This window comes from Phyllostomus discolor, chromosome 10 (assembly GCF_004126475.2).
Source record: "Phyllostomus discolor isolate MPI-MPIP mPhyDis1 chromosome 10, mPhyDis1.pri.v3, whole genome shotgun sequence".
Taxonomy (NCBI): Eukaryota; Metazoa; Chordata; class Mammalia; order Chiroptera; family Phyllostomidae; genus Phyllostomus; species Phyllostomus discolor.
Window position 1 is genome coordinate 70121775 of NC_040912.2, and position 25374 is coordinate 70147148.

General features: G+C 36.2%; 1 protein-coding gene across 1 annotated transcript in view; it reads right to left on the minus strand.

Annotated features, from left to right (window-relative positions):
• CADPS2 (calcium dependent secretion activator 2) overlaps positions 1-25374 on the minus strand; it is a 575914-nt gene that overhangs the window by 403556 nt on the left and 146984 nt on the right. The window contains 1 exon segment of the mRNA XM_028525503.2: positions 24915-25028. Coding sequence (XP_028381304.1) covers positions 24915-25028 — 114 coding nt within the window.

Below are 25374 nucleotides of genomic sequence, written 5' to 3' on the forward strand. Positions count from 1 at the left end.
CTTTTGTTCCTTCACACCCACAAACCTCCCATAAAAACAAATAAGAGTAAAACTAAATGAAGCTTTTGATTAGCTCTCCTGGCATGATATTTGTCAATATGTTGAAGAAAGAAATTGTTTCACTAACTAATTGTTACATTACTAATCCACGTCAAACTACAAGAATAATCATGCCACCAATGACGCAAAATTTCATTTGATATTTAAGGAAAAGAGGTTATCATCATGTGAGAAAGCAAAAGTGCTTGCAACATGTATAAAAATAGTTCTGAGCAAGACCTGGAGTTTAATTACTATTGTTCTAATGCCTATTTAATTGAGATTATACTAAGAGGTATTATGCAGGTGGGAAAGCTACATGATATTCCATACAAATCAAGAGGGAAAGTGATACAGTTAATCTGAAAATATATGTAAATGAGAGCCTCTTTACCTCCAAGCAGATAAAGTGCACATGGTATTCCTGTTTCTATTCTCCCTCCAACTTCTGAATTGTGTTAAGTTGCCTTAAATTTTTAGCTTGAGTTTCTGCATCCTACTTCACTTTTTCATTTTAATTCTTTGGTAAATTTCTTCTTTTCCTCAATACTTTTCTTTCAAACAATCATTTAATAAAATCAAGCAGGAAGTAAGGCCAAAGATGAAGCAATTACAAAAAGAATGTATGGTAAACTGAAGAGATAGAGCTACACAAAATTTGGTTCTATTATGTTTATGTCTTAACAAAAACATATATACGCAAGATGGGCTGCTATGTACAGAATAATGACTGAGAGCAAGCTAAAACAAATGGTCACCATCATGAGAAAACAATTATCAGATTAAATTTGTACATTCCAGTACCTGAAAGAAAGCCCTAACATCTTATTAGCAGTAATACTTAAAGCAAAAAGTTCTAAATAAAATTACTCTCAAGGTAATTAATATATAAGCTGCTTTAGCTGGTAACTCAAGTACAGTACTTTTATAATTTGTTTCCTTACAGTAATTTACAATGCTATTGCTAGTAACAGTACAAGCTTCAGTTTGAGTCTTTACTAAGTGCTTGATATTTTTGTTATTTCATATTCACAATAATGTGGTAGATATTATAATCTCCATTTTATAAATGAGAAACCAAAGCCAACCAAGTAATCTATCAAACATCATACAGCTAATTAAGTAGATGAACTAGAGAGTCATGACCTCAATGACTATGTGAATGTCTTATAGTCCAATTACCTTTGTTTTTTACAACTTAGGTCCAGATACACAATTATTTTTCATACTGGATACTGGCCAAGAGTGACTTTTCTGATGCTGAGTTACTCCTCCCACCTTTCCTTAAATATTTAAAATCCTAACTGACCAAAGGAAACATACTGTTTGGGTTTTCCAACAATCATCAGTTATGATTCCACCTGTAATATTTGTAGCACTGCTCATTTGGCCAATTATACACACATCAATTTTATTTTTAAACTCCACCTCAAAAAGTTTAATTACAGAAAATTCAACCAAATTAATGGGGAGTTGCTTTTAACTATTTTTAGGATGCAATATAAAAACAGAGAGAAGAATATAATGCCCATGTACTCATCACCCAACTTTAACCCTGAACCTTAACATTTTGGCTATGTATTGAGTTCCTATGGCTATTGTAACAAAGCAGCACAAACTGACTAACTTGAAACAAATTTTTTTTTTTCAGTTATGGGTGCTAGAAATGGAAAAATCAAGGTTGGCAGAGTTGATTCCACCACAGGCTCTGAGAATCTGTGACAAGCTGCTCCACTACATTCTGGTGGTTTCCAGCAATCCTCGAATCCTTAGTGGCCCCTGGCTTATAGATGCATCATCATTCCAGTATCTCCCTCTGTCCTCATCTTCACAGAATGTTCTCCCCTGTGTTTCTGTCTCTCCCCCGCTTTTATAAGTACAATAAGTGTCACATTAGGTTCAAGACCCATTCTATTTCATTATGCTCTCACCTTAGTTTAACTAATTCCATCTGCAATGATCTTATTTCCAATAAAGTCACATCCTGAGGTTCTGGGAAGGAATTGAAATTTAGAAGAACATTATGCAACCCAGTATATCTGCTTTGCATTTTTCTAAAGAAATAAATTACAGAAATACCTGAAGCTCTTAATCCCAAAAACCAATCCCCAAACTAATAATCCTTCCAGGATCCCTAGAGACAAACTCTATCCTGAATGTGGTATTAATCCCATTAAGGTTTTGTGGGCAATATATTCATAAACAATATAGAAAATTATACTGCATGTCATAAAACTTTATATAAATACAACTATACCATACAAATCATTCTGCAACTTGTCTCTTTTGCTCATTATTGTCTTGAGATTCACTGTTTACTTAATGTCACCGCATTCTATTGTATGAATGTCACACTTTCTATTTATCCACTCGTCTATTGGTGAATATTTGGGCTGTTTTCATTCCTTTGATATTCCAAACAATGTTGCAATTAACATTCCTGTATAGCTTTCCTTGTGCTAGAATTTCTCTAGAGTATAACCTTGGAACTTCAATTTCCTGGTCTCCAGGTATAGGCACTAGGCATCTTTACATTGAACAGATATCACCAAATTGCTCTCCAAAGTGTTTGCAAAGATTTACACTTCATTCAGAAGTATGTACTTATTCCTCTATATCTTTACAAAAATTTCATGCTTCCAAATTTGCCAAACCAAAAAAAATGACAAATGGAATATGATTTTAATCTGAATATCCTTGATGACTAGGAATGTCAATCTCTCTTAATATTGTGGTGGGGTACACGATGATCTCTCACAATATGTGTCTATGTCAAATCCCTGGAACCTGTAAATGCTACCTTATTTGGAAAAATTTTTTGCAGATGAAATTGAGTTGAGGAACTTGAGATGAAGAGATCATCTTAGATTATCAGATGGGTCCAAAGCCAACAGCAAGTGTCCTAATAAGAGACTGAGAGGGAAGACAGGGGAGACAGAAGTAGGTAAAAACAAGGATGATATTGCAGTGATACGGTCATAAGTCCAAGAAGTCAAAGAATGTCAACAGCCACTAAAAGCTGGAAGAAGCTTTAAAGGATTCCTTCTTCTGTAGAGCTTTCAGAGAAAGTGCAGCCCTACTAACACCTTGATTTCAGATGTCTGGCTGCCCAAAATGTAAGAGAATAAATTTCTGTTGCTTTAAGTCATCCAGTTTGTGGCAATTTGTTACAGCAGCTACATGAAACTAATATAGTTTATTGGCCATTCATGTGTCCTAGTCTTTGAATTGTTATTCATACCCTTACACAGTTTGTTCAGGAATTGTCTTTTCATACAGATGCACAGGAATTCCATATATATAGCCTATGTTGATTATAGGTAGTGTAATATCATTTTAGTCTTATCTCCCCCTTTGTTTCATTTGTCATATAAGATATTTCAGTTTAATTTAGAAGACTTTTAATTTTTCATTTATGCATTCTGCTTTTTTTGGCTTAACAACAAAACTGTCCTACCCTTTGTATTTTCTCTTACATTGTCTTCTAAAGTTTTGCTTTTCTCATTTCTGTAGTTAATATATTTAGAATGTATTTGTTCACTCTGTGACAAAAGAATCCAATATTAAGGCCTTGGCCGGGTAGCTCAGTTGGTTAGAGTGCCATTCCAATACTGTTAAGGTTGAGGGTTCAATCCCCGGTCAGGGCACTTACAAGAATCAACCAATGAATGCATCAGTAAAACAACAAATCGATGTGTCTCTCTCTTTCCCTCTCCTTTCTCTCTTAAATAAACAAACAAAAAATAAATAAAAATTTTCAAGTTAAAAAATAAAGAATTCAGTATGATCTTTAATTTCGTTTGGGTAGCCAATTATCCTAGCAATGTTTATTCATCAGACCACTATTTCCTCCAAAGTGTATAATGCCATCTGTGAAACATACCAAGTTTCTATCCATGAATGGATTTCTTTCTGACCTCTTAGTTTATTTACCTGTCCCTCTATTAATACCAGTATATCTCAATTACAGTAACTTTGATCGCTGGTAGGGAAAATCTCCCCACGTCATTTCTCCTCCTCTCCAAATCTTGTTGGATATTCTTGACCCTTTGCTTTTTCATACAAATTCATTATCAGCTTATCAAGTAGCATAAACAAAGAAAACCCTGTTATCGGGTTGCAATTGTAGTGACTTCCTAAGTAGAGGATAATGAATAGCTTTATGACACTGAATCTTTCCATTCAGAAACATGGTGTGTGTATCTGCCTTTTATGTTCTTCAGTAATATTTCATAATATTCATCCACTGGACCCTGGCAGTATTTGGTTAGATTTTACCTAAAAGGTACTCTGAGTTTTGACACTTTTGAGAATGAATTGTTTTTGTCTACTGCCATTTTCTAAGTTATTGTTAAAACTCTGTATCTAGCAGTTCTGCTAAAGTCAGAATTTTATGAGTTTTTCTGTAGGTCCTCTAGCAACTCTTTAGGTAGAACACATACCATCTGCAAATATAGGGTTTTCATTAAAATATTGAATAGGAAATGATGATGGCTATCCCTTATTTTAATTCTGATTTTCATTCAAAAACCTTGAAATCTTCCCCACTAACTAGGATATTTTCTGTACATTTATGATAGATATTCAGAAGTTTCTTTCCAGGGCTTGTTCTATCTTGAATAGGGATTTTTATGTTGAACAGGTATTGAATATTATTAAATGCCATTTGTTACATTAATCATAATTTTTCTCTTTTTATCTTTTAATGTGATAGATATTAACAGCCTTTCTAATACAGAATATTTACACACTCACAGAATAAAACATACTTCACAATGATGTATATTGTTGAATTTTATTTACTAATATTTTATGAAGGATTTTTGCATCCATGTAAAATGACACTGGTCTTCAGTTGTCTATTCTTCTTATTTTTCTAAATTTGGATCATGCAAAGATAGACTAGATACACCAAACAAGATTTTCTTTTCTAATTCTTGAAACCATTCTTAAAAATCAGAAATTATCTTTCCTTTAATTGGTAAAACTGTATGAGCCTAGTCTCTTTGGTAGAATAGATTTGATTATGACTTCATTATCTTAATAGACAATAAAGTTTATTTTTGTTTATTTCCTCTTGAGTCAATTTTATTTTCCAATAAAATGTGTCACTTCATTTAAGTTTCCAAATTTACTGGCATAGTGCTATTCCAAGTAATTTTACAATTTTTTAAAAGTTCTATCTATAGTTAAATCTCATTTTATATTCCTAATTGTAGTTGTGAATTCTTTTATTTTTTTTTCATCGACCTTGGTAATATTTGTCTCATTGATCTCATATTACTCAGTTTTAGCTTTTCTTTAGTATTTTCAAGTTTCTTTTATTTTCATTTTCATCATTTTTACTTCTTTCTACTTCTAACTTTATTCCATGTGACTATACCCTACAGGATTAAATACTTATTGATATCTCAGACACCAACACATCAGTTATTTCAGGCAAAGGTATATTTAGCAAAGACTATGGCAAGGATTAAAAAGTATAAGTTTAAAAAAGTAAACAAGACAAGCCTTTATTTTAGCTTTGCCAAGATGTTACTCAGTCCATGGCAGTTGCTCTGAATCTATGACCTGTGAACCAAAAAAAGACTTCCATCAACAAGCTAATTTTGGCACTACAAATTTTCAAGTCTGGGTGGTGGAAAAGTCCATCTATGCACATAATCTCTACTTTCAGAAATGTGTTCAAGACACTGCTTCCTTCCTTGCAATAATTATTGCCCCTGTTACTAGGTTTTATTTGAGGTTCCTAATATCTTCCATCATATATAAATGCTTTTAACTTCTATATCCCTTTTCATCCCCCCAGTACCAAATGGCATGGGAGTTCTGTCCACTGAATGACATGACATCACTCTTCAATGAGCAGGCACTGTTGGATTGTCCACTGTCTCTATTCAGGATTGGTTAGGCCTCAGAACCCTGCCTTCTAGGGGAGGTTTCTCCCTCTAGACCCAAGTGTGGCTCCTATGTAAGTCACAGATAATTTTAGTGCCTTGCAATTTAAATGGAGCAGATAGTATTCTATCTATACCTAAAAGACAGGAAAAGATTCTCTCTTTCATACACCTGTGCCTAGAAATACACCAGTGTCACTCCAGGCCTATGTACCATGGCCACCTTTGTGGCTTGCCTGCAGTGCAAACTGAGTTCATGCTCCTTTGAGTAAGGTCTGGCAAGCCCTGTGTCTAAAGAAAGCAGCCCTTTCTTTACACACAGGAGTATACCACAGACAAAGCCAGGTATACTCCCATGCTAAAAATTCTCCACAGTATAAGGCTTAAAATCCCTCACATTATCACTGACAGAAAACAAGTTTGTACAACTGAAAAAAACCAACCACAGTGAAAAGCTCCAAAGTCAAAATTCCACATGCTCTTAACAAGGTATCAACAAAGCTTAAAGTCACCCATCCCAGCCCTAACAGAAGCATTAGCAACAACATATGACTGCATTCCCCTAGATTTTACTACAGGCCACAATTTTTTACACACAATTCAATTTTTTTTTCATAAATTTGCAGCAAACAAAAGGGGGACAAAACCTGATCTGAAATAGTGTAAGTCTATTTATAGTCTCTCAGTGTCCAAAGGAAATAAAACAGAATTTAATGTCTATTTAGAATGTGTACAAACCTTTCATTGTACTGGAAGAGAAAATAAAACTTCAAATATTCACAATCTTATATCTGATTTTCAATATAGCAACACAATTTGCCACTCATGGGAACTTTATAATAAACTAAATGGTAAAACAAAGATTCTTTTTTTGCAGTGTGAATAATCCTTCCTATTTATTCTGTACATGCCTACTTTTGAATTCAGGATATAACTCTGATCCCAGCTTTTCATATTGGGCAGTATTGCTTTTTACCATTTTGCATTAATTTTCCAAATAGGCTTGTCAGAACCCAATTAAGAAGTTTTTCTCCCTCTTCTCAGTTTGGTCCCACCACACAAGGAAAAATGACATATATTTAATAGCAATGCCTGCATAGTCTAGCGACTTCAAAAATGTGTAAATTGAAGGTACAAAGACATAAACAGACTGTAAATAGTTCCTGTTGATAAGTTTTATTAAAATTTAAAGTAAATAAAAACAATGAATGGGTAAGAGCATACGTAAACTTTTACAATTATAAGGCACAAGGACATCAAATACTGGCAGAACTTTATTTCTCTCAATGAATATAGACTATAAATGGCTTACATATAATACTGCTTAAATTTCCCACCTGAAAGTTATCTTGGAAATGAAAAGGTAATAGCTAACTTTCATACCCCAAAGTCAGTAGTAATAAAAAAAGTAGTTTTAAGATTAGGGAGAATAAACACTCTTCTGTAGAAAATCTTAATATTATACATCATTTAGCAACTGAAATCTTTCCATCCCTTCCATCTTTTAGCTAGCGAGCCTTAAATTTAAGAATATACCCTGAAGACAGCATAATCAGTTTTCCCATGTAGTAAATTTACTGGGCAGAAAATACTGAAATGCTATTTAATTATCTCAGCACAATAGTAGTATATTGAACATCCTTTAAAAAATACACATTTGGCCCTGGCTGGTGTGGCTCAGTGGACTGAGTGCCAGATTGTGAACCAAAGGGTCGCTGGTTCCATTCCCAGTCAGGGCACATACCTGGATTGTGGGCCAAGACTCCAGGTCGGGGTGTGTATGAGGCAGCCACACACTGATGTTTTGCTCCCTGTCTTTCTCTCTCCCTACCTCTTGTTAAAAATGAATAAATCAGGTCTTAACAAAATACACATTTAAAGTTTCTAAGGTAGAAACTGTGCAATTTATGTGACTATCATTATACAATTCAACCATTACATCTTAATCTGACTAGCACTCTTAAGAACTTTTCATCAGTATTCTCCATTATATTCTTATATATCTGCAAATTATTTCACATGGAAAAATCAAAGGGATTGGTAACAGGAGAAGGAAAGGAGGGAGGGGAGATGGACAGAAGGGGAGGGAGGATAAAAGAGGGAAACAGAAGGAAGGAGGGAGAACAAATGAGGGAGGAAGAAAAGGAGGGAGGGGCAGTGAAGCTACCTAGAGGATGTAATCAGTGACTCAGTCTTACAGGGCAGGTAGAGTTCTCCAAGTAAGTAATGAAGGCAAGAACCTTCTAAACAGGACAAGGATAATGAAAAGCAAGATGTGCACATTATACTCAGGTAACCCTGGGTGTGTTTCCCCCCTTCCCCCATCTCTAACCAGCTAAGTATGCATGAGGAGGTTTGGTTAAATAAGGTGCTATAATTTGAATATTTGTGTTTACTCCCAAAATTCATGTCTTGAAATCCTAACCCCCAATGTGATGGTATTGGAAGGTGGAACTTTTGGGAGGTACTTAAGTCAAGAGGGTAGAGTCCTCAGGAATGGGATTAGCCCTCTTATAGAGATCCCACAGAGCTCCTTAGCCTCTCCAACCTCTTAAAGACAGAGTGAGAAGGCACCATCTATGAGCCAGAAACTAGGTCCTTGCCAGCCACCACAGTGAAATCTACCACAATCATTATCTTGAACTTCCAGTCTCCAAAACTGTGGCAAATAAATTGCTGTTGTTTATAAGTCAATTCAGTCTATTGTGTTTTGTTATAGCAGGCTAAACGGACTAAGACATAAAGGTGTAAGAGTGGGAAAAAAACTGACCAAATAGGTCCATGCATGATCTGAGCATTACAGCATCACACTTAGAGGAGGAGAAAAACTGTGGAGCAAAGAAGCTGAAGCACTGACCACTGCTCAGAGACAGTATGTGGACAGCTTGGTAGAAACGATGAAATGAATGTTTTCTCAACTAGAGAGCCTCTGGCCAATAATTTAAAGTCATGGTGCACTCTCTGCTAACCCTACTGCATTTACAATAATAATCACTTGCCACTTACTGTTTCCATAATAAAACTTTCAGAAACTGCCACCTTATGCCATTATAAGTATACACAATTTTAAAGAGCTAAGTAAAGGAAAAGCCAAGTGTGTACCCCTCCATGATACATGCACTCAGCCCTCCTTTGTATACTTGCTGAAAACCCAGCGAGCTGTGTTCTTCAGGGGTGGGAGGAAGCAAACCCAGTCACCTCACAATGTCCTGGGAGGCCATTCTGACTACGCAGACAGCTATGCAAAGAAGGGGGGAAATAGAGTGGGGAGGAGGAGAGGGAAGAGGAAGCCATAAAAGGAGGGAGAAGGGAGTAAGAGAGAGAGATGGCCAGCCAGACTGATCCCTGGAGCTGTGATTGGAGGGGAGCAAGCTGGAAGTCCCCAAACATAGCCTTTCCTCTCTGCTCCCTTGCTTTCTCAAATCATCTACTTTCTCAAATTATCCTAAGGAAAGAAGTGGGGCTAAGTTCACACCATGCCTGCCATCTGTGAGTGTACTGGTGGATGCAATGAAGCCAATTTAAAAAACAAAAGAGACTGAGAAGTGAGTGTATGGAACAGAGGTTAAGTATATTTACTACCTTACCTGCTGAAGACCCCTTTATATCCTTCAATAATCACCACCAGTTTAACATCTGTGCATGCTACAGCATCAGACGTGCATGCAATTTTATAAGAGTAGACAATAAGCCAGGATGGGAATTAATTCCTCTACGTGATTTAGAAATTTTTAGAACAAAACTCAGTGGTAAAGCTAAAATCTCAGCAGTCTATAAAGGATTAAATATATTCCAAGGTGACTGAAAAAAATCACAGCAGTAGTAAATCATCACTTACTGTTTCATCATAATCATGAAGAGATTAAAGCCACTGGGGAAAGAAAAGTTTTCTCTCTGCAACTATTTGTTGTAATTAAAAAAATAAAAGCATATACAAACCATCTTGGAGAAGAAAGAACTTGCTCAAAAAAGGAGCATTCTTGCAATAGAAACCATGATTACTAAAATAATGCTTCCTGAATATTATGCTTGAATTCAACACTTCATGATTTCCTCCTAATTCTGGAGCATTGGACTACTCCAAATACACATAATCAGTGAATACGCAAATGTTGGCTGAGAAGAAATAAAACAAATATGAGCATCACACTGAAGGTGTCAAGCCTAATGAGTCAGTCTAGAGTAAATGGTTTTAAAGACAATAAATGTATGTCATAGTGAGAACACAATTATCTCATTAACTGTTAGTTTGCATTTCTAAATATGATAGAATACATGCCAAACATTTGGAAACAAAAACTAAAAGCACTTAAGATGTTAAAAATGTACATAGTTAAATAAACTTGACAGTAAATAAAGTTAAAGGTGTTATAAAAGTGTATGTGATAATACCTCACAGGGAGATATACCCAGGAACCTTTGGGCATCTTCTAGTACACTCCTAAAAAAATCCTTGCCCTGTTATCATAAAAGCGAATCAGCTAGATTTTGACTGATAGCTAGATGTTTATAAGATTACCGCCACATGAAATGATCCATTACTGCTGCTTCAAATGCTACTGGTTTATCCAGAGAAAGGTTCCTTTTTTTAAGCACATCAAAAACAGTCAGGTATAGGCAGTTTCATGTGGTTCAACTGAAAAGTTACCATTTAAAATGTAGTATGTATCAGGCGCTGTGATAAATTAACATGTTTAATCTTATTTTTCATAGCTTCATGAGAATCCCACATAATGTCAATTTCTAGGTACACAGTATTAATATTTCCATTTTGATATAGGTGCCAACACATTCACGTCTACTGGGTTTGCTCAACAAAAGGGAAAAGTTTCAAAGAGTGACATGGCTTCAATCATCCCCTACTCCAAGCTGGTGAAGTGAGCCAGGGTTATTTTAATAATCAACTGCCTATACATCTGTCTCTTCCAATAGACTGTGGCCTCTTTGTGGTCAGAGACCTTGCCTTATTCATCTTTATATTTTCAGGGCATAAAGCAGTATCTGATTAGCACTTAAATAAATGTTTAATTAGATGAATTATTTAACTCAAAAAATGGATTACTTAATTTAGGGTCTATATACATTCAGTACTGTATAAGCCATGGTTTCCTGCCCCAAAACAACTTATTAGAAAGCAATATGCATGACAACATAAATTATTAAGTGTTGAATTTTTTTTAAAAAAGCAGATACTTTTGGGAAAGCGATACTGCAGGTAATAATAATAGCAGCTCACATTTAACACTGTGCTTACTAATGTACATTGGTTTAACCATTAACACTCCTGGGAGGTAGGAAGGTACATTATGATCTCTGTTTTACAGATGAAGAAAATGAAGCACAGCAAGGTTAGGCAAATTCCAGGAATCACACAGATCAAATGTGTTAGAGCTGACATTCTAACCCAGGTACAAAAAAAACAATTGTTTCTGCTTGTTTCTTTCCCCTGTGTTTAAACTCTATTTTCTCTGTGATGAAACCTTCCCAAGTCCTGTAAGTCAGATTTCTAACCATTTTTGTAGCATGAACCCTTCGGCAGTCTAGTAAAGTCTACTGATCCCTTCTGAGGATAATGCTTTTCAATGCATAAAATTAAGTTCATAGAATTTCAAAGGAAAGCCATTCTACTGAAATATAATTATGAAGATATTTTAAAAAGCAAATTTTTGCTATCACAATGTATGTGCATCTTTATTAACTCATTAATAAGATGTAATGAGAGATTTAAGTGTACTACAGTTTTAGTGTAGTTTGTGAACATAAACAGTATATCAAGATAGCTGCAATAAAATACACGATACAAAATATACGTATTTCAATGGATGATCAAGCCATAGATACTGTTAGTACTACTGGGGTTTGTTGCCTACATTCATAATGTAAGTAAATGCTAAATTTCAGAGGTTAAGAAAATAAAGGTATAATGTTTTCCTATATGAGTTCAGGGACTCCCTGAAATCTAGTTAGATGAAGAACATCAGCTGTAAGTTACAACTCATCAAGTTTCCCTCTTAAAGCACTCATCAGGGTCCTTTCTCACATCTTGGCTAAGAATGTTGGGAATGTGCCTTAACCTTTAATAGAATAATCAGCACTTGACCGCAAGGCAGAACCCATGTACCTGGAGGGCACCTGCAGCAGGATCTCACATGAAGTGGATGGTAAAAGGTTTATGGGATAAAAATATTAGGCACCTTCTAGAAGCTTAAAAAAATTTTAATAGCTGTCCTTCAATGCACCAAACCTTTACCTAACCACTTTAAGATAAAACTCTCATCACAAACCTGAATTTTTATGTAAAAGGACGCTTCTCCTGCTGATCTTATACAAATAAGATTCTCCATCCTAGAGTAACTTCAGTGACAAAAATGAGTAATTTTTAAACTGTAAAGCAAAATCATTAATTAGTAGGGACTATGTCTTCAGTATGTTTTACAGGGTACTAAATGAAAACAGGCCTCTCTCAATAAGTACTTTTAAAATGATTAATATAAAGGCAATTAAATTATATAAGCCAAAATAAAAATAAACTAAGAAAAAGATAACCAATGACCACCTTAGCCAGTTACAGTCTTGCATATTTCTTCTGTGTAATGCTTTAAGCTTTCCAAGAGCTTATTCTATCCATTTCTACAATTATGAAGGAGAAAAGCTTTAACCTACACCGAGGGATGGCAAGCACCCACTTTGACGGTTCCAGCAAGGGTGCATGTGGTTCCTCTCAAGATCTCACCCCTGAAGCCAAAGAAATGACAAAGTCTTTAGAAATAAAAGTTTTGTGATTAAATGGAATACTGAGTAAACCTGATAGAAGATAAGCAGAAAAATGCATTTAACTGACTTAAGAGTGGTGTTTAAACACGTACAAAACTTAATTACCCTCTCAGGCTCATAAAGGGAGTCAGGGAAATGGGATTATTTACTCCTAGAAACTTTTAGAAATTGAACAATGATCAAGGTAATAAAGGAAAATTTTAACTCTAAAATTGCTTTCTGAAACAAAAGCAATCCACATAAGATGTCGTTTACCTAATGAGGTATAGAACTAACTACTGTTGTTCAAAGAAATGTAACTTAACCTTGAGATTTAATAGAAGAACTAACAGCTTTAGGTAGATAGCCTGACCATTATAAAAACTCCCAGGTATGTCTAAACAATTCCTCAATAGTGGTGTCAGGCCAAAGTATAAAATGGCTATGGCACAGAACAAATAAGCATCTCCAACCTGGCCATGCTCACCTTTGCAAGGGAACCCTAAATTCAGCCCTCCCTCATGAAAGAAAGGGTTTAGAGGATTAGAGAATGCCACCAGGTAAACCACACATGCTTCTGCTATTTGTGGCTCCCTGTCTTGAGTTAAAATCCAGATCACTGGTCAAACAGGAAATCTTCACTGGGTCTACCACCCACAGCCCACTGTAAAGACACAATGTCCTTTTACAATGTCCTTTTACAAGAATGTAGCTACAGAAAAAAAGAGAGAATATTAAGAGTTAACAGAAGGCTAGCCCTGCCCTCTGCCATAAATTTGTTATGTGGGCTTGAAAAACCAATTTTCTTCTAAAAATACATGAAGAAAAAGGAGGAAAGTACTCAAACAAGATGATTTCCTCAGACATCTTCAAGCAGTAAAACTCTACAATCTGTGGGTTATCCAGTTTTCTTCAATGGATGCTGTTGAGAATGCAGGCAACTCGAGAAACGATGGGGATGGGCAGTATGAGCAAACCGTCCTAAACAGAAATGGGAATTTCAGACATGAAATTACATTTTTCAGATTTTTACAGAACACCTAGTTTCAAATGTCATCCTTAGAATTCATGAAATGGGATGTCCAATAAAACAGCTATTATTTTAAAAAATAAATACAATGTGATCTGCAGAGCTCAATGCAAATTTGAAACCTCACTTCTCATTACTGGGTGCTGGATTTCATCTATGAATGCATTGACCTTTTTTTATACCTTCCTGACACAGGCTGCCAGTCTTGGTTTACTCAGCAATCATCAATTCACTACAAAAAAACAGACCTTTTTCATGGTATTATTTCAAAGTTTAAAAGAGATTTTGACAGGTCAAACATCTCTTGGAATACTAAAATCAAATCTTTCTATTCCAAAGTAAAATGATAAATTCTCATTGAAATATTTATTTATTTATATTGTTGTTCTATTAGAGTTGTGCCAATTTTTCCCCCATTGCTCTCCCCTACCCAACCCACCCCTACCTCCCAATCAATCTCCACCCTGTTGTCCATGTCCATGGGTCCTTTATACATGTTCCTTAAGTAGACACTTCTTCTTTCCCCCCGTTACTCCCTTCCCACCTCCCCTCTGATCACCTTCAGGCTGTTCCTTGTTTCCATGTCTCTGGTTATATTTTGCTTGCTTGTTTGTTGGTTAGTTTCCACTTATAGGTGAGACCATATGGTATTTGTCTTTCCCCACATGGCTATTTCACTCAGCATAACACTCTTCAGTTCCATCCATGCTGTCGTGAAGGGTAGGAGTTCCTTCTTTCTTTCTGCTGCACAGTATTCCATTGTGTGAAGGTACCACAGTTTTTTGATCCACTCATTTACTGATGGACACTTAGGCTGTTTCCAGCACTTGGTTAATGTAAATACCTGTGCTATGAACATTGGGATACACATGTTCTTCTGAATTAGTGTTTCAGGATTCCTGGGGTATAATCCCAGCAGAAGGATCACTGTAATAAAAAGCAGTTCTGTCTTTAGATTTTTGAGGAAATTCCATACTGTTTTCCATAGTGGCTGCATCACTCTGTGTTCCCACCAACAGTGCACTAGGGTTCCCTTTTCTCCACATCCTCACCAGCACTTGTTCTTTGTTAATTTGTTAATGATGGCCATTCTGACCAGTGTAAAGTGCTATCTCATTATGGTTTTAATTTGCATCTCACTGGTGGCTAGTGATGTTGAACATTCTTTCATGTGTCTTTGGGTCCTCTGTATGTCCTTCTCAGAGAAGTGTGTCTTCAGGTCCTTTGACCATTTTTCAATTGGATTGTTCGTCTTCTTGCTATGAAATCGTATGAGTTCTTTTATATATTTTGGAGATCAAACCCTTGTCCAAGGTATCATTGGCAAATAAATTTTCCCCATACAATTAGTTAGTTCCCTTTTCATTATGTTTTCTTTAGCAGTGAAGAAAATTTTAATTTGAATGTAGTTCATTTATTTATTCTTTCCTTTACATCCCTTGCCCTAAGAGATGATATATCAGTCAAAATATTGCTGCATGATACTTTTATTGCATATATTCTTCTCCAACACATCTATGGTATCACAAATTATATTTAAGTCTTTAATCATCGTGAGTTTATTTTTGTGTATGGTATAAGTTTGTGGTCCAGTTTCATTCTCTGCTTCATCTAACCTGCTCTTAATTCCTTCCACTGTCTTCATTTCAGGTATTGTATTTTTCATTTTCTCCTGGATCTAATTGAGTTTCTATGCCCTTTTCATGCTGGTGTAGTTTGCAGTAAGTTCCTTGAAGCTTCCACGGAGTTCTCTGAAGTTCTCCCCGAGCTCCTTGAACATTCTTATAACCATTATTCTGAACTTGATGCCTGCTAGTTTGGTTACCTCAATTTCATTTAGCAGTCCTCCTAGAGTCTCCTTTCTTTTAGATTATGGGTTGTTTCTTTGTCTCCCCATTTTAGGTGACTCTTCTTGTTCCTTTCTGTGTGTTATTGATCTGCTTTGACTCCCTGTCTTTGTGGTGTGCTTTTCTGTAGTAGCACACCTGTGGGACTCAGTGATGCAGTCTCTTTGATCACCTAAGCCTGATGCCCTTGTGCTTCTCTTTATGCTGTTTATGTGGGCTCTCTAGTTATAGCTGGCTTTTGGTTGTTGGGTCATTCTTTGGTGGAGTCTTCCCTCAGGCTGACTGACAGAGTCACTCCACCCACCATGTCTTGCAAACTGTTGTACTGGTACTGCCAGACCAGAAACCAAACCGCCAGGAAACAGACCCACACCTGCAAAAATAATGCCCCCCAATTATACTATCAACAGCAAATGCGCCAGCATTTATGAAGGTGTAAAGTGATTAAGACTATTATAAGAAAGGAAGAGCAAATATGAGATGACTTACAGAAAGAAAAGAGATTTTGTGAGGGTAGAGAAAAGGGTAATAATAAAAGTAAGGAATAGAGACAAGGCAAAGAGGGAAAGAAAATAAAATTTAATTCATAAATAATGAAGGGAGGAGGTAAGGTGGAATGGAGTAAGAGATGGGAAGCATATAGTATTAGGTTAAAACTAAAATTTAAAGAAAAAATATATTTGTATGTATCCAATGACAGAAGAAACAGACAACCACAAATATAAATATATATATCAAACAATAGGGACCCAATTGTAGGAAAAGCTTTTCCACAGTGATATCAAAACTGATAAGCTAAGATTTATACAGGTGGGATGGTAATGAGATGGACAAAGGAAAGAAAGGTCTAGAGGAAAGAGAAGTTATTTTGAGAGGATAAGGGAGAAGGCATACTAAAAGTACAGAATGAAAACCAGTGAAGACATGGAAAGATTAACATTCTAACAAAAAAAGGAAAGGGTAGGAGGAAGGAATATGGAGGAGGAAAGGGGAACTGTGAAATTTGAGATTTGAAATACAACAGTGACTATCTGAAAAGAGATCAAAGAACTGTAACAACAACCTCCTTATCCACAACCTACAAGCAAAAATTGATAAAGATGGAGAAAAAGTAAGGGTACTTTAAGAATAGGAAAAGGAATGTGAGATGACTAATAACAATCACAAATGATTTTGAGAGGCAGGAGCAATAGTAAAAGTAAGGAATAGAACCAAGTTATACCAACAGAGAAAATAGAGTTTAAGACAATACAAAGAGGGAGGAAGGAGAAATAAGGAGTAAGAGAAGGGCAAAGCAAAATAAGAGATTTGAAATAAATTGCAATATAAAACTTAGTGACATATTAGGCCCAAACTTGAAGGACAAGAAATGACTGTTAAAGAGCTATGCAGGACAGAAAATAGCTCCAATTATAAAGAGGACAGAGGGGACCAGGGCCCAAGGAACTGTGTAGCTCATAGTGTCTGGTGAATGGGCTTTCCTCTGTGGAAATGTACCCAGTAGGAGACTCCTGAGCCTGACCTCACTGATCTACAGAGCCTGTATTCCCACAGGTAGGACTGGGCTTGCCTGTCTGTGAGGGCATCTATCTGGCTACAGCAAATCTCACGCATTCCACTCCTGTCTTCCAGTCCCAAGCCTATTGCTCTTTCGCAGGAGGTTTGTGCCCAAATTCTCTACTCTGAACAGCCCCCTGTTTCTGAACCATGCTGGGTCAGGTCCTAAAGTTCTTTCAGTGTGACTCTGTCCCTTTGAGTTTTGGGTTACCAGAGGCGCTTCACCCACTGGACACACATGTGTGAGCCCGGGGCCCCTGCCTACTCTCAGGTGTTGCCTCAGCTTTGCTTTTAAAAGTTTCTGTGTGGCCCCTAGCTGCAGACTAATCTTTGGGGGGGCCTGTTTTCCATGTACTTCTGCTCCCCCAAAATCACAGAGTCTTTCACAGTCAGGGCTGGCCAGCACTTTTCAGCGCCTCTGACCAATTTAGATAAACTTTCTCTCTGGATCTTTCCTAGATGGTGTTGGGAAGAGCCCCGCAGCTATACTAAAACACAGGGCAGAGGCAGAGTGCTGAACCCACTCTCCTCTCTCCAGAGACCCTCAGCCTTGCATGGGCCTGTTCCCACAGTGCTCCTTCTGGAGCCCATGCCTCCTAGGCCTTCACTCTCTGCCTGAATGACTTACTGCTCCTGAACTGATCTGCAGCCACCCTGATTCTGTACAGCCAAAAGTGCTGGGCTGGGTAGTCACAGTGGCTTCACTTGGAGAGCCTGGGCCACAGGCTCCTGGGTGTCCTGCAGGCAGGCAGGTTCTTGCCCACTGCCATGTACTCTCTACGCTCTTGTCCACAAACATGCTCACTCAGAGATTCTCTCTCACTCGCTCTAGCTGGACTCTCCAGTCGACTGCTCTGTTTTGACTGCAAGACCAGTCTGAGTCTAGGAGCAAGTGGCTGCAGCTACCAGCTATTCTGCTGCCACCTTGGACCTCTCCTCACTGAAATATTTCAATACAGATCTGTCCAGCCCCTTATCTCTGGGTTGCACACATAAGACTAAATAACATGCAGGGTGTGTATGTCAATTCTAAAAAAAGTAAGGCCCTTACATTAAAACAAAACAAATGCCTTCAAAGGCTCTCATTTTCCATAATCCATTCATTAAACCAATTCCCTTAATTTATAAACAAATTTTAACAGTTTGGTAATGTCAGGGAAAGAGAATAGGCAGAGGAAAAGCAATGGTACTAAACTGGTGGTGGGAAGCTGCTGCAGATGTTCCTGAGGGGGAAGCTGACCAAAATCCACTTCCTTGGTATTCTGGACTAGGATATAAGATATACAGGTTTGTTTTGTTTGTTTTTTCCCCCCATAAATGTGTACAAAAATTCATAAACCATGGCCTGGAGATTTATCCTGGAACTATCATATCAAGTCACGCTCTTTCTTTGTCTTTTTTTTCGTTCTTTACATTTGGAGATGTGAGAGCATGCAAGGGAAGGAAAAGGAGAAGCATAAAGAAACAAATTAATTCACATGTGTGAAATGACAGGAACATTCAGAGATCACCTATCCCTTCGACAGAGAAGGAAACAGGTGCACAACAATGACATGAATTACAGCAACATTTTATTTACAGTTACTAATCCCAGGGAGGTGGCAGCTGGAATGAGGAAGGAGAGGGAGAATTATGATGCAAACCATTGTAACCAGTGACTTATGAAGAAGAAAATATAATCCAAAAAAATAAAATAGGTACAGTCTCTGCTTGGAATGTGAACATGTCTTCATTCTTCTAGAACAAGAAATGATTGAGTATTAGAGGTAGAAAAATTTACAAAAATGCAAAAAGCAAAAAAAGAGAAAAGAATTGACACATAATAAAGGACTGTTTCCTTTGTGTATAAAGAACATCTATAAATCAGTATTTCAAAGATGAATATCCAAAGAGAAAAACAGACAAAGTATATAAACAGGTAATTCTCTAAGATATGTACAATGGATCAATATAGATGTTAAAATTCACTAGTAGTAATGTAGACAAAAGTAAACCTAACAGTTGGCATTTATTAATACCAAATGTGAAGGAAAAAAACCTCTCATATTGTTTTTATAGTATAAATTGTTACCACTTTTCAAAAGAACCTACACACTTTTCTTGAGTTCAGTTTGGTAACCTGCATAAAGAGTTTAAACAATGTTCATCTCCTCTGATAACCCAGTAATACCACATGCAGAAATTTATCAAAGATGAACCAATTTAAGAAAATGCATGATTATTTCAGTGTATACATTAATAGAAATAGAGAAACCTTAAACCTTTAAGAGTAAGGAAAAAATTAAATAAAATGTACATATATGTATACATAGTCTATTATGCAGCTATTTAAAACCATGCTTATGGAAATATTTGCTACTAAACAATGCTCATGATGGAACATAAATTTAAAAAATGATTTCAGTTTCATATGTACAAAATAGAAAAAAACAAACTGTTAAAAAAATTGTTTATAGAGGTTGGAATTATAGGTGATATTTTTCTATATTTTAAATAGTTAAGACTGTCTTTTAGAACAGTTTTAGAATTACAGAAACTTTTTAACTAATTTTAAAAGTTCTCTAACATAATCATATACTGCTTCTATCACAAAGTGTTCCTAAAGTAATATCAAAGTAGAAAACTTCTGAATGCCAGAGTTCAAAAGTGCATTTTAAATAAAAGTATGAAGTAAAAGGGCCAAAATTAGAGCTCAATATTTTTTAATTAAAATGACTAATTTTCCCTTTTACAGGAAATGTGAAAATAAACACTAAACACATTTTTAAAATTTCTGTGAAGGAATTCTCATTTGTATCATTAACAAGTAGAAATCTTAAAAGCTGATGGCTATTATGGTGAGTTTAAGACTTTTTTCAACACTTAGGTAATTTTTTAAAGATTAAATACCTCTGTTACTCTCATCCATTCTTTGGAACCAGAAGAGAACATAAACAGATGGAACTAATAAGAACCTACACACCCCTTCTGAAAAGTTGTGAACAAAGCCAAACTTACCCAAAAAAAGAGAAAGAAAAGCTCAACATAACTTTTTTGCAGAATAGCAGAACCTGAATGTTTCCAAAACAGCTGGTAAGCAATTATATATATTGTCTTTTGGAAATCTCCAGGAGAAAGGCCATTTACTTTCCCACATACCTGTTATAAATCACAGTCACTGGTTATATATGAAGTCTGCCTGAATTTTGTGAAACAGAAGCTGATACTTGGAAAGTAACACTTCCAATAAGCCTTTGTTTACCCAACCACAATATCAACTGAAGTTTCCTAAACTGAAAAATAAAAACAAGTAAAAACATATAGCTAGAAATAATAAAACAAGTAGAATGAGTGTCCGTTTTATATCTTCCTCCAGACAGTTAGTTACTTGCAGGGTGGTGGGGGAGGAACTTGAAAACAATTTTTTAAAAGATGAAGGCACAGCCCTGGCTGGCGTAGCTCAGTGGATGGAGCGCGGGCTGGGAACCAAAGTGTCCCAGGTTCGATTCCCAGCCAGGGTACATGCCTGGGTTGCAGGCCATAACCCCCAGCAACCGCACATTGATGTTTCTCTCTCTCTCTCTATCTCCCTTCCCTCTCTAAAAATAAGTAAATAAAATCTTTAAAAAAAAAAGACCCTCACTTTTTAAAAAAAAAAAAAGAAGGCACAGCAGAATCTAACAATAATTAGTAACCATAAAATCATCAAGGTTATAACTGCTAACTTTTACTAAGTAGCTATGTATGCTACTTGTCATTTCTTTCTTTTGTTATTGTTCTGGTCCTTCACTATCATTTTGTCTGGCTAGTTAGGTGATTTAGATGGTTGGATCTAATTTATTCTCTAATTATTCTAACTTCATAAGAAAAAAGACTGATAAAATTTCAAGAACAGATTACTTTCTTATTGTTCTTATTATTTTATAGGCTAGTATTTAAACCAAACTTAAGACATCCTATAAAAAGAACACAACAGAAATTATATTGTCATATACAATCATTATTATCTTCATAGTATATGCTCCTTCAAAACATTTTGAATAGTATTCACAGCAAATATTTATTGAAACTGATAATAAACATACAAAGACACACATGTTCATACATCCAACTGGGTACCACATATATGAAATCTGTCTAGAAGGTATCCAGCCATGTACTATGAAAAATAGAGACATTTACTGGAGGAGACACAAGATACAAGAAATATTGTACACAGGACAATCATGCCTCAGTCCCCTCAATGTAGGCACGCTGGGGTCTCACAGTTCTCCCAATTACCATGAGCTGCCTCATTGTCTACTATCAGTTTATTCTTCATCTCAATGTCTCTGGTTATATTTTGCTTGCTTGTTTGTGTTGTTGATTAGGTTCCATTATAGGTGAGGTCATATGGTATTTGTCTTTCACCGCCTGGCTTATTTCACTTAGCATAATGCTCTCCAGTTCCATCCATGCTGTCAAGAAAAGCAGAAGCTCCTTTCTTTCTGCTGTGTAGTATTCCACTGAGTAAATGTACCACAGTTTTTTGTTCTACTCATTTACTGATGGACACTTAGGTGGCTTCCAGCATTTAGCTGTTGTAAATTGTACTGCTATGAACATTGGGATACATAGGTTCTTTTGAGTTAGTGTTTCAGGATTAAGGGTATAATCCCAGCAGTGGAACTGCCAAATCAAAAGGCAGTTCCATTTTTAGTTTCTTGTGGAAATTCCATACTGTTTTCCACAGTGGCTGCACTAGTGTTCATTCCCACCAATAATGTACTAGGGTTCCCTTTTCTCCATAACCTCACCAGCACGTGTTTGTTGATTTGTTTATGATGATCATTCTGACTGGTATGAAGTGGTATCTCATTGTGGTTTTAATCTGCATCTCTCTGATGGCTAGTGATATGAGCATCCTTTCAGATGTCTCTGGGCCCTCTGTATGTCCTCCTTGGAGAAGTGTCCATTCAGGTCCTTTGCCCTTTGAATAAAAATATTTTTTGAAGTGCTTCACATAACACCTGGTGTAGTTGTCCCAACTGTGAAATAACTGTGGCACATCAGAAAGAGCACAATACTCTGGATTCACTTTTAACTAAGTTGCTTAACAAATATATAACACTGGCCAAGTTGTTTAACATATCTGAGCCTTAGCTTCTGTTTATATGATTCATGGGTAGTAATATTTACACCTTTCTCACAAAGAGATATTGGAAGAAAAAAATTAGGCGTTTTGGTAAGCTATAAAAATACTACCACCATTGTTAGTCACAGCAAAGTATACAAAAGTATCATTAAAAGGAAAAAAAATTGAAAAGCAACTTTTTTCAACTTTCCTCCAAAAAAGCAATTTTTGTGGAGAAAAAATTTGAAAAGCAACCTTTTAAACCACCAAAATGTACTTATTCAAGAGTTTCTTGAGTACTGATTGTGTGCCACCTTGGAAATAACTTCCCAAACATTAATCAGAAATGTAGTCTCCATAAACCTATTACTAATATCAAAAATCTTAATGGCACTTTGAAGTTTGCACTAAGACAAGTTGGATATATAGTCTCTCAAGTAAATCCTGGCTGGAAATATTAACAAAAGAAATGAAATTTGGTCAACTTCTCCAACCACCTTCCCAATACTTACGTCTCTCTGTGACAATCCTAGCAAGCAATAGTCTAATTCCACTGGTTAGCAATCTACCAGTTTTAAGAGCATCACCTGGGGGGCTTTTAAAAGTATAGATTCTGAAATTCTGACTCAGTAAGGCCAGCAAAGCTCTGGGACGTGTCTGTGCAGTGTGCCTCCCAGGTGACTGACGTGCAGCCAGAATCTGAGTGGCAGTGATGGTGCAGTCACCAGTCCTTTCTGCATATGGCCAGTGCACCGAACTCCAGTGGTATTAGGTTGAAATTTTCCCCACTTTACTTGTGATGTTAATCCTAATTTTACTCTTGGGACGACATACAAAACAAGCCTAAACCTTCTCCAGGCTAAACATCTCCGGTTCCTTCAAGTAACCTAAAAATAATATGTTTTAAACCTGATAACCCTAAATTTCTTTTTAAATTTATACACCATGCCCAGAAGAGAACACAACCATCGTGTAGAATACAATAGGGGTACTCTCTCCTTCATTAGAGTTACAATATTTTCATTAACACAGCTTAAGTATGCCTTTTAGTAAACTGTGGCTTTATTATACTTTGAATACTTCTTTAGAGCACACTTATTTTTAGATTCACACAAAGGTTACAAATATAGTACTAAGAGCTCCCACATTCCTTTCACCCAGTTCTAGGCTTCCTAATATTAATGTGTACAGTGCCACAGTACATTTACCAAAACCAAAAATGAGCTGTTTCACTTTTGAAATCACATCTTTTTAGACATATTACTTTTTTCATTACTTGCTTTTCTGACTAAGAACACAGACTTTTCCTTTAATCAGCACACAGACTTTTCACTTTTCTTTTGTTTTATTACTTCATGTAAGTAAATGCCCCCACATTTTATCTTTTAAGATTCAGCACAACATTTCATCTTGTAAGCCTTTGACTCAAAGATTCAGGCTTTGAGTCTTGCAAGATGAAATGTAACATCCTATACTTAAGATATTGAGCTTCTATATTTGTTGAGATACTCTGAGTCAAGCAAGATCCATTTAGATAATATCCACTATTGCCACTAGATTCATGCCATACACAAGCATGTTAAGCAAGATATCTATACTTCCATCCAATTCCACAAATTCAATGGGCCAAAGCTTAGGGTAATGCAAGCCTCCCTCATGGTGCATTAAATAACTTCTGAGGCATACTATCAATGATTTATAAATTTAACCAATTATCTGCACATCCAGTTACTTTGTTTTTCATGTAAAGATAGTATTCCTTGTTTCACAGAATTTGAGACACACTGTGGCCCCCACAGTTTATTTTTACTAGTCAAATACATGTTTGCACGTTTTGCTTCTTCAGTTGAAAGGTACAGGGGTGTCCAACCAGCAGCCCATGGGCTGCTTGTAGCCCAGGATAGCAATGAATGGAGCCCAACACAAAATCATAAACTTACTTAAAACATTATGGCATTTTTTGTGATTATGTCACAATGTATTCAATGTGTGGCCTAAGACAACAATTCTTCTACCAGTGTGGCCCAGAGACACCAAAAGGTTGGACACTCTTGGCTATCTGTGTAATGGAAGGAATCCATTTCCCAAATAACCCTGAAATGCTTAGGAAAAAATGGAACTCTCTAAACTTAACACTGACTGGCAACTCACTGAAGCAGCTAATGACCATGTGTGAAAACTGGTGCTCATAGGAAATCTGTAGAGAATTCCTGATGAGTCACACACTGAAATCAGAAGAAATAGCAAGGTGGCATTGGTAGTATTATCCCTTCAGGAAGGAAAAAGAATTCAATTTATCTTCTTGAAATTAGTTACTGGTCTTAATTATTATAAAGCTTAGGTAACAAAATGGCTCAAGATAGCAATTGACTACTGAAATCCCAATTAAAAAAGGATAAGTTAGACATATGAACCCAAAGATAGCTATATTCAGCTATATCCATCACTGCCAAAAATTTGTCTAAACCATTTACTTCCCCTCAAAATATATGAATAATTTCCAATTCTGTTTATCTCTCAAAACCAGGCTGTGAAATCAGAGTTTTTAAATTGCAAAACAGACTTGACAATGCTCTCAGGGAGGTTGCAAACTCATAGCCTTTTTTATCATTCCAGTGAGATTCTAAAAATGGGAAATCCATCTTTAAAAATCTTTAATAAAGCATCAGTATGCTGAGAACAAAGCTCTTCCCACTTACCTCATAGTAACTCCGAACAGCGTTGCAAAATGCTTCATCGGCTACTATCTGGGTCTCCCCATTGAGGAAGGCCTGGAACCGTTCTTTCAGTAACTGCAACTGTTGCTTGTTAAGCTATAAGAAAAAGAGAAAATTTTGCCAATTATGAAATGTAACGATCCTAAAAAGTTGTATTTGCTATATGAGTGTTAGATTTGACACCTAGAATTAACTTTATGGTAAAGAAAAATAAAAACTTAGAAGTCCTACTATTTATAGTTATGGCTCAGTCGTAAAACATTTTCAATTCACTTTCCCATATACTCTAGAATCCTAACATTGTATTGAAATCCAAATTTCTACCCCAGATGGAGTTCCTATGATTATTACCCTGGTCTCTTTGCAGAGGCAAAGAAAAACTAAAATTTGGATGAGAAATTAATCTGTGCAAAATTGCCAGCTGTCCTGAACAGAGAAGGCA